Source organism: Sinocyclocheilus grahami, unplaced genomic scaffold (genome assembly GCF_001515645.1).
Source record: "Sinocyclocheilus grahami isolate Dianchi unplaced genomic scaffold, SAMN03320097.WGS_v1.1 scaffold732.1, whole genome shotgun sequence".
Classification (NCBI taxonomy): Eukaryota; Metazoa; Chordata; class Actinopteri; order Cypriniformes; family Cyprinidae; genus Sinocyclocheilus; species Sinocyclocheilus grahami.
Window position 1 is genome coordinate 111,093 of NW_015505911.1, and position 10,980 is coordinate 122,072.

At 38.2% G+C, this 10,980-nt stretch overlaps 1 protein-coding gene across 1 annotated transcript in view; it reads right to left on the bottom strand.

The window, feature by feature from the left end:
• Positions 1-4,622: 4,622 nt before the first annotated feature.
• The window catches only part of LOC107560522 (BCL2/adenovirus E1B 19 kDa protein-interacting protein 3-like), an 11,429-nt gene continuing 5,071 nt past the window's right edge, over positions 4,623-10,980 (bottom strand). Inside the window, exons 2-6 of the mRNA XM_016244736.1 lie at positions 8,601-8,823; positions 7,831-7,903; positions 7,626-7,723; positions 6,934-7,083; positions 4,623-5,652 (exon numbers count right to left, since the gene is read on the bottom strand). Of these exons, the coding sequence (XP_016100222.1) occupies positions 5,604-5,652; positions 6,934-7,083; positions 7,626-7,723; positions 7,831-7,903; positions 8,601-8,823 (593 nt within the window). The 3' untranslated portion in view covers positions 4,623-5,603. The remainder of the gene's footprint in view (positions 5,653-6,933; positions 7,084-7,625; positions 7,724-7,830; positions 7,904-8,600; positions 8,824-10,980) is intronic.

A 10,980-nucleotide genomic window follows, 5' to 3' on the forward strand; every position in this document is an offset into this window, starting at 1 on the left:
AAGAATCTTTTAAGCACCTTTATTTTTACGAGTGTTCTCTTCTAGTTTGCCTTCATTTTTCAAGACTTAAAAAATCCAAACAAAGCATATGAAAAACCTTCCAAAACTCATGTTCACCAAGAAGATGGTGACACCTAAACCTACCCCTTACAGGAAACTTTCTGCATTTTTTGATTTTCAAAAAACTTCATTCTGTGTGATTTATTAGCTTGTTTACCCGTGGGGACCTCAATTTAGGTCCCCAAGTCTGTGTGTATTCCGGTTTAAGTCCCCACCAGAATAGAAAAACTGGTACACACATCACACACACACACACACACACACACACACGTCTGGTTTGCTATCCTTGTGGGGACTCTCCCTAGGCGTAATGGTTTTTATACTCTACAGACCGTATATTCTATTGCCCTACACCTAAACCTACCCCTTACAGGAACCTTTCTGCATTTTTAGATTTTCAAAAAACTTCCTTCTGTGTGATTTATTAGCTTATTTACCCGTGGGGACCTCAATTTAGGTCCCCACCATGACACGAGTCCCCATGAGTCTGTGTGTATTCAGGTTTAAGTCCCCACCAGAATAGAAAACAGGTACACACATCACACACACACACACACACACACACACACAAGCATGCATACTTCAGTCATCTGACTAGGAACCTCAGAACACCTGTTTCAGCCAATCACAAGACGGCAAATTAAATCACAGCTCCTCCCACTACAGCCTATGCGGTAGAATATAGAAATCACAGGAACTCCAGTTTTATTACCTATTATTTAAAGGGCATAATTATTTTTAAAAAGCTTAAATTTACATACAAAGTCGCTACATGTGACAAATTATGTAGAGCACTTAACCTCGGATACTTTTGATTGGTGTATAGCTGTGTGAATATGGCACACTTGGATAAAATAAGATGCAATTAATCATGGCAAAACAACACGCATTAAGATTCATGCCGATCCACTGTATTGTGATCTGATTTGCATCTCTGTGCTCGATATGAAAACGCCCTGCAGGTTGCAGCAACTGCTGACTCATCAATCATTTGGCTTCTGCAATGCTATTTAAAAGCGTTGAGAGACCTGACAGGGGCAAACTGTGGGAAAAAAAGATGTGTAGCTGTAGGCAACAGTATCCATAAACAGACACCACAACGTTTTGGAATACAAATGATGTCGTTTCTCACCCAGCCGTGTTCAGTCAGAATGAGGCACACCCTTAATTTCCCATCTGCGCCACTAGAGGACAGTCGAGTATCGCCTTAGACTGTCAACGCCTGAATGCCATCTAAACTGGTTTATTTTTTATTAAATTAAAACCAGGTGAACTCACAAAGGCAATTTAGCCGTTTAAGTGTCGGTAAAATTAGTTTTAGCCTCTTAGCTCTGGGTAAATGCGCGGAGCGCCCCTCGAGGATATAGCACAAATGAATTTGTGCAGCAAAATCAATGGATGAAATGGATTCAATAGTAATAGCTTTTCTGCAGGTTGCTGTAAAACCAAAGGACAGATGAAGCATTTCAGCCACAGATATCATATTCATAATATGCCTTCATAAATGGCACTGTGGTGCTCATCCAACTCTCCGTGATTTCTACCATAAGGAGCTTCAGCAAGAGATTGTGAAAAATTGACAGAAACAATGACAGAGCACAAATATGACAGGCATTTCATATTCACAGTTAGGATGAGGGCATGAACTTGTGCAAGAAACATGAGTCAGATGTAATGTGGGCCGGAGAGTTGGTCCGAATTCATGTTTAGGAGCCTGGGCTGGTTAACCCTCACATGTCAATGAGAAATTAAGCCACACTAATGGGAGGAATGTGGTGAGATCTTAATAACTGGGAGTTGTGTGTATTATGACAAATGGTTGATGAAAGGAACTCAGACATCACTCTATCTGTCTCTGGTGCAGTCTGGCTCCAACGTAATCATCTCACAGAAGTTTCAACAACAGGCTTGGTGTGTGAACTGTAGAGCCGGAGAAGATCTGACCCCAGGTCGAATTCCCACATTCCCAGCTCTGGAGATCTAATATAGGCCAATGCTGTGTTCTGAGTGGTTGCTAGTATTGCTGGATGCTTATATAATGGTAAAAAGGTAACCTTTAAAGCCTTCAAGTGTAATGCATTGTAAAGGGTTATTAAAGGGTATAATGCAATATAATTATTCATAATGAGCTTTGTAATACATTATATCTTCTAAGTAATTATAATCATATTTAAAATGCTTAGTGTAACAATGAATTGATAAGTGTAATGTGGTTACACTTATTATAATGTATTATTATAAGGTGTATTACAAGGCATAATTAATGCATTAAAACTACTTTTATAATGCATTATAAATAAAGGCTTTAAGTAAAGTGTTACCAACAAAAAACGATTTGACACTGAGCAATTGCATGAAACTTAAAAAAATTATATTAATAAACAGGGTTAAAAACACGATTCCTGAAGTAAAACCAAAGGACAGATGAAGCATTTCAGCCACAGATATCATATTCATAATATGCCTTCATAAATGGCACTGTGGTGCTCATCCAACTCTCCGTGATTTCTACCATAAGGAGCTTCAGCAAGAGATTGTGAAAAATTGACAGAAACAATGACAGAGCACAAATATGACAGGCATTTCATATTCACAGTTAGGATGAGGGCATGAACTTGTGCAAGAAACATGAGTCAGATGTAATGTGGGCCGGAGAGTTGGTCCGAATTCATGTTTAGGAGCCTGGGCTGGTTAACCCTCACATGTCAATGAGAAATTAAGCCACACTAATGGGAGGAATGTGGTGAGATCTTAATAACTGGGAGTTGTGTGTATTATGACAAATGGTTGATGAAAGGAACTCAGACATCACTCTATCTGTCTCTGGTGCAGTCTGGCTCCAACGTAATCATCTCACAGAAGTTTCAACAACAGGCTTGGTGTGTGAACTGTAGAGCCGGAGAAGATCTGACCCCAGGTCGAATTCCCACATTCCCAGCTCTGGAGATCTAATATAGGCCAATGCTGTGTTCTGAGTGGTTGCTAGTATTGCTGGATGCTTATATAATGGTAAAAAGGTAACCTTTAAAGCCTTCAAGTGTAATGCATTGTAAAGGGTTATTAAAGGGTATAATGCAATATAATTATTCATAATGAGCTTTGTAATACATTATATCTTCTAAGTAATTATAATCATATTTAAAATGCTTAGTGTAACAATGAATTGATAAGTGTAATGTGGTTACACTTATTATAATGTATTATTATAAGGTGTATTACAAGGCATAATTAATGCATTAAAACTACTTTTATAATGCATTATAAATAAAGGCTTTAAGTAAAGTGTTACCAACAAAAAACGATTTGACACTGAGCAATTGCATGAAACTTAAAAAAATTATATTAATAAACAGGGTTAAAAACACGATTCCTGAATATATTTTGAGCGGATATATTTGATAAATATTGAGCAGATGGGAAAATGTCCACAAACAGAGACAATAATGTTTGGCGACAATGGGACACAAAACAAAAAAAATGCAGAATGTTCATTACATTTTTTATTTTAAAACTTTGTCATTGTCCAACAGGGGAGGAAAAAAAAAGGTCTGTCAAATCAATAAACGTACAATTAATTTAATCATCGCATTGAAGTCTAAAGAAAGTATCTCCACAAAGGAGGATTCTTTCCGACCACAATTTGAACGCCAATACAAATAAAAGAACTAAAACCTTTTATCCATCATGTACCTTCACTCTTAAAAATAAAGGTGCTTCACAATGCCATAGAAGACACATCTGAAGAACCTTTCTGTTTCACGAAAGGTTCTTTGTGGTGAAAGAAGGTTCTTCAGATTATAAAAAGGTAAGAAAGAGATAATTGTGGAACCAAAAATGGTTAATCTATGGCATCGCTGTGAAGAATCTTTTAAGCACCTTTATTTTTACGAGTGTTCTCTTCTAGTTTGCCTTCATTTTTCAAGACTTAAAAAATCCAAACAAAGCATATGAAAAACCTTCCAAAACTCATGTTCACCAAGAAGATGGTGCGGAACAACAAAAAGAACGAGCTTGTGGCACAAAACACGCACATGACAGGAAATGATGACAGGATGCCGTATCAAACATGATTAAGGAAACGAGGCACAAAATTCATATAAGAGTTGAACTCTCAGTTGGTTTTGGCAGCTGTGTTCGAGGAGAAGTAGATCCTCAGACCAAAGGAAACATGTTCACACATCCAAAATACACTTAAAAAGAGACAAAAACACAACTAGACTAAAGGATAATTCACTTTAGGGTTGAAAACACAAACCCTGTTCCCAAAGATGAGCGCTGGGATGTTCATGCCCAGGATAACACAGTCACCCGTGGTGCTGGAGTGTTAGTGTTCACTAAATGTGCGTGACTGTGTAAGTGTGCTTGAATAGTAGCTCACACAAGAATTCAAATTCGGCCATCATTCAACCTTTCGGAGATATTTGAAAGAAACTCAAGCTGCTCTTTTACAGTTGATCTCTATTATGGAAAAGAGCAGCACAGAAATTGTCCAAAGTTTCGTCTTTTGTGTTCTACAGATAAAATAAAAACATACAAATAATGACAGAATGTCCTTTTTTTCAATGAGCTATTCCTGTAAATTGAAGAAAGGTTTCTCTTGTACTGTTGTCCTCAAGCTAACAGCATGGAGATGCTATAAATAAATACGAGACTGAGAAGTATGAGATTGTACTACAACATTTCCAGAAAGTCTGACACAGATAGTATGGCAAAACACTGAAGCCGCTGTCCTTGTTAGCAAGATCCTCTCAGCTCTGAATGCTAATGGTAAATTGTGCAGTATTGCAAAGTAGGTTATGTTGTAGACGCCTAGTAAGAAATCACTAGGTCCTGATATGTATGTGAAGGGAACTAACAAAACAACACAACAAATCTTTTTTTCATATTGGGATCCGTCAGCCCCATCAGACTGGTTTTTAATCTATGTTCATGAGATGAAATATTTTCCATCCTCAACAGATGAGTTTGGGGTCTACGGAGAGCCCTATCCTTCCCAAGTCCATCATCCTGGCGTTCCGCCCTTGAAGTCAATAAAAGAACTAAATTGGTAGCATTTGTAGAAATAAATAAAATCTTAGCTAGCGCTCAGGCATGCTCGTATAACTTCAATAAGTCTTATATTTTGGTTGATTCCATTTTGAGGGTGAAAACTAGGGGGATTCTTTATCACCTTTTGGGTCATGTGATTGGACCAAAATGGGATGTTTTTTGCCTCCTAGCTGAATCGAGCTAGTGTGGAGCTAGCATGTGTGCAATTTGGTTTCATGCAATGCTCCAAATACTTCCAAAATAAAATAGTACTACAAAGGGGGTGTTAGAACATTCACAACTGGAAAAAGAAAAGGGCCTGAAATGAGGAGAAGTTTATCACTTATGCTTCTCAACATGGAAAGGCTAATTAAAGGAATTACTAAAAAAGGGAGAAATGTTGCTGACAGGACTTAAAGGAGCAGAAGGGGGCAGCGGGGGGCTTCTTCGTACAAACTGCAACCTTCTCCCTAATCCACCTGGGCCATGCCTGAGGCACTTGATCAGATCGGTGTTCAAATGGAGCTTGCAGGTGAAGGTGTCAGTCTTTTCCCGATATAGACCCTGTTTTAGAGACACAGGACAAAAGAAAAAGAAATGAAAATGTCGTTAAAGGAATAGTCCAAAAAAAAAAAAAGGTCATCATTTACTCACACTCATGTCGTTTTAAACCTGTATATGTTACTTTCTTATTTTGAACACCAAAAGAAGATATTCTTTTGATAGACTTTTGAAGAAAAAACCCCCCAAAATCGGCGCATTAAACCAACAAAAAGATGCAGGTTTAAAAGTGATTTCTGTGTGAGCAGTGCTTCATAATATATAAATAATAGACCCATTTCACCCGCAAAATTACGAAAATGTGACCACATGCTTATCCCGCACAAAAAATGTAAAATCTATCCATAATCTGAAATCTTCAAGTCTAGTTTTGTGCAACTTCCAGAAGTCAGGGTGCTTAGGTTATTTATTGTTTCACTGGGAAAGAGAGTTGTGTTTTCAAAGCTATTCGGAGAAAACTAGTTGAGAGATTTGACTAAATTGCATGGTATGCTGTCTATATCCACCTTTTTCATGAACGCAGAAGTCTTGTCTGCCTCGTAGCGGAAAGATGCTTAACTCTGTGCACATTTTTATATTTAGTTATATTTTGAAAGTTTCAGTTTAATTAATTCAGTCAATCATTTTAACATGGAATTAACATGGAGAGCATCCAAACAGAAGTTAGAATCCATCATGTCGGAGCTCATCAGTCACTCAGGAAAAAGGTGGATATTGTGCGTTTTTGAGGCTGTTTGTATTAAGTAATGTGCCCTTCAAGTGGAGTCGGAAATACTGTATTTACGAGTTTTGAGCACATAAATGACCAAGCTAATTTGTATGTACGAATGGGAAATTCTGAATTCTAAATACATGAATTGTCTAGTTGTTGATTTAAACCATTGTGGAAACACAGATCTATGATAAATAACAAAAAAAATCTATAATATTTATGAAAAGATCAGTGAGCAGAAATCAAGTCTATAATGAATTATAGTTAATAATTTTTCAACTTATTTTCATTTTACATGCTATTATTTGCTTATTGCTTAACTCTCACAGTTTGCTTTATGTACTCCCAAAATTTGTTTCGATAAGATGCATAAATGACAAAAGTAAAAAAAAGAAAAGAATGATAGATAGATGTAGTTATTTCACAATTATATCACAATATTATACTTTTGTTTTTCGCATTCATGTAACGATTCTGTTTTGAATGTGTAACTTCTTATAATAACGAATGCACTAGAAGGCAGCCTAAACTACATATGTGTGAAGTGTGATTGTGTTTTAAGGTGTATCTACCCGAGACCCAGGACCAGGATGTGGGACAGAAGCAGTGAGGGGATAAACACTTTGAGGAACTCAGAAGAGAAGATCCCTCCTTTCTTCATGGCTCCTGTCTTCCTCATGCTGAGAGTCACTGAACGCCGCGGGTGCCGGAAATGAAACTCCCTGTCAGAAAGATCAATCTACCAGTCATTACAACAGCATCCCACCTGGCCTGAACAAAAAAAAAAAAACTCAAAACACTATATGTGTCACAAAACCTAGTGAGCTCCCTATCCAGATCACTTGTTAAGGGATCATATGCATAATTCTGGCATGGGTACAGTTTTAAATTCTAAAATGCCTCATTCTGACCTAAATTTGGCAACATCGCAGAATTATGTCGGAGCTGATAGCCTTGTGGGCAGTGCAGGGTTATTATAGTTAACTACAACTAAAACCCAAAAAAAAAAAAAAAAAAACCTGTTCGAACTAAATAAATATTAACTGAAAAAAAAAAATTGCCAAGACAACATTTCTCATTTTCATTCATTTAATTGGATGTACTAAATCTTAAACTAAAATAATAATTGATAAAAACTATATACTTAAAAAAGACAAAGACGTTAAAATGAAAATGGACATCAAAAATTAAATATTAATACAAACTATAATAGTATCTGAAAGACACTAAATAGCACTGCATTTGAGTCCTCGCTAGTGCTTACTTAGGTGGAATATTCTCAGGTCTACTTGACCAGTCTGCGACCCGGTCTGAATCCTTCATTAATATGTCATCATCTCTGATCTTCTCCATGACTTCCTCCTGAGTGGACACAGACACACCCAAACACAAGCACAGACAGATAATGAAGATAAGCCAGAGTACGTTCCATAAATTAGATGATCCACAATGTTCTCAAGAGGAAGTACCTGGCTGTCCCTCCTCATGTCCACGTCAAAAATGATCTGGCCTTCATCCTGAGGACTGTGAGGTCGAGGAGGGCTGTGGGACACAGCAGTTTAAAGTAAGCTAAGAATTGTCATTAAAATAACTTTTGTATGACTTCAGAAGATAATTTTATGATCATTTGTTGCCATTTTTGTCCCAACAGCTTTCATTGTATGGAAAAGAGCAGCTGGGACATTCTGCTAAATATCTCCTTTTGTGTTTCCCAGCACAAAGACATTCATACAGGTTTAGAACGGCAGTTTTCATTTCTGTGTGAACAGTGCTTGAGAGAACATTAGTCTGTGTACATATGAGAGAGGAACACTGTATTCCTACAGTAAAGATCCAGAATCATATGACTCACTGAGTTTGAGTCAGATAAGGGTTATTATGGCCGTATCCTATCAGCATGAGGTCAGTGTGACCACGTGCAATTTGGTATGGATGTTCACAGCACTGCTCTCTATCTATGAGGTCATTAAACTCAAGCTGTGAACTCAGGTGACATTTGCATATTATATTATATTATATATATATATATATATATATATATATATATATATATATATATAAAGTGGACTATGTAAACATCATCTTAAAGGGATAGTTCACCCAAAGATGAAATTTCTGTTGTGTCATTCCATGTTTTCTCAATTCCACTCAGTTCTCATTCATGCTTGACTTTTGTTAGGTTTGATTGTAAGTAAATAATGACAGAATTTAAATTTTGTGGCATAAATATGGTGTCTACCTGTCGCATGAGGAGTTACTGCGGCTGGATTCGTGCTGGGCATCTAGCAGGATTTTTTCCATGTCTCCATTGTGGATAGAAGATGATGAGGGAACGTGTTCCAGCCCCCCCACCATCCCATCCTCCTCCTCTACTACTTGGGCTAAAGGGGGCGGTGGCACTGAGGCGCTGGAGGAAGAGAGAGATGCGGCGTTTCTGTTCATCTCCAGCTCTACCCATGACCCTAAAAAAGACCACAAAACAATCACAACATTAATAAAGATTATAAGATAACCTTAAATTTTTATTTATTTATACATAGTTTTTTAATATTTAACAAAAAAAAATTTTAGTTATGCAAAAATATGTATTTCGGTTTATATTTCTCCACAAAATCAAAAGATGGAAATAAGAACTCATACTTAAGAACTCAAAAATAAAGCTACTAAGATTTTTTTTTTTCATTGTGATGTTGTGGAAAAAACACTAATTTTCATTACTCTTAATGCAGAAAAGTAAAAATATATTTTGTACAGTGTATAAGTGTATAAGACAATGAATAAACAGAATAGTCATGATGTATTGACCAAAGACACCCAACTGACGCAGGACAGACATGAAAAGAAAGAACAAAAGCAAGAACAAGTCCTATGGGATTGGCTTATTGGGATTGTTATTTTTATCAGCTTATAAAAGTGTGCAGATCATTTTAATGTTTGCTAGAATTATAATCAAGCACTACAAAGTCATGTAGGTGACAAAAGCCTTTTATTTCAAATAAATGCTTTTCTTTTAAACTTTCTATATCTAAGCATCCTAAAAAAAGCATATCACGGTTTCCACAAATATATTAAGCAGCACAACTGTTTTCAACATTGATAATGATAAGAAATGTTTCTTGAGCAGCAAACCAACATATTAGAATGATTTCTGAAAGATCATGTGACATTGAAGACTGGAGGAATGATGCTGAAAATTCAGCTTTGCATCACAGGAATAAATTACATTTTAAAATATATTCAGACAGAAATATGTTATTTTCAATAGTAATAAAATTTTACACTATTACTGTATTTTTTAACCAATAAATGTAACCTTGGTCAAAGCTTGGACTTCCATATAAAAACTGAATAAAATAGAAATACTGCAGTGCAAAAAATCTAAAGGGGTCATATGATACGATTTAAATTTTTCCTTTCTCTTTGGAGTGTTACAAGCTCTTGGTGCATAAAGAAGATCTGTAAAGTTGCAAAGACTAAAGTCTCAAATCCAAAGAGATATTCTTTATAAAAGTTCAGAGTCAACCACACATGTCTACCTCACTATGTGGGAAAATTTGCATAACGCCGCCCAAATGTTCACGCAAAGAAAGAAGGCGTAACTTTTATTCTCGCTGTAGTATTGTTGACGCTGCAGCCATGTCGTTAAGACGCTGTGTGCTTCGTTGTGAAAGTGAAACTACTTTGTTTGGTCTTCCAAAAGAGGACGATATCTGCTTCGTCATGCCTAGAGCTGATCTGTGCTGGTCGCTGAGGGAATACATCAACCTTCACCGTGGACGAAGCGGAGTCCAGCGGTCGTCACATGTGGTTGCCGCTCATTCGTCGGATCCGCCGGGCGCGCCGCGCCGTTCTCGACCCCACCACCTCAGCTCACTCTAGCCCGGCCTCAGCTCACGCTAAGCCGGGGCTTCCACTCACGCTATCCCCCGCCTCAGCTCACTCTATCCCGGGGCTTCCACTCACGCTAGCCCGGCCTCAGCTCACTCTATCCCGGCCTCAACGCACGCTAAGACGGGGCTTCCCCTCACGCTAGGCCGCTTTGTTTTTCGTTGTGAAAGCGAAACTATTTTGTTTGGTCTTCCAAAAGAGGACGATATCCGCTTCTTCATGCCTAGAGCTGATCTGTGCTGGTCGCTGAGGGAATACATCAACCTTCACCGTGGACGAAGCGGAGTCCAGCGGTCGTCACATGTGGTTGCCGCTCATTCGTCGGATCCGCCGGGCGCGCCGCGCCGTTCTCGACCCCACCACCTCAGCTCACTCTAGCCCGGCCTCAGCTCACGCTAAGCCGGGGCTTCCACTCACGCTAGCCCGGCCTCAGCTCACTCTATCCCGGCCTCAACGCACGCTAAGACGGGGCTTCCCCTCACGCTAGGCCGCTTTGTTTTTCGTTGTGAAAGCGAAACTATTTTGTTTGGTCTTCCAAAAGAGGACACGACTACAAATCAGTGGTTAAATCAGTGGTTAAAATATCCAGATGTGTGCAGCATATTTTATGGAGGATTGTTTACTGATCCTGGGAGAGTAACGTTAGACTAAAATGCTGGCAGTTCTGACTCACGGTCTGTAAGTACGTTTTCATTTAAAGGATTTGCCACTGATGATTCAAACGCGAGTTT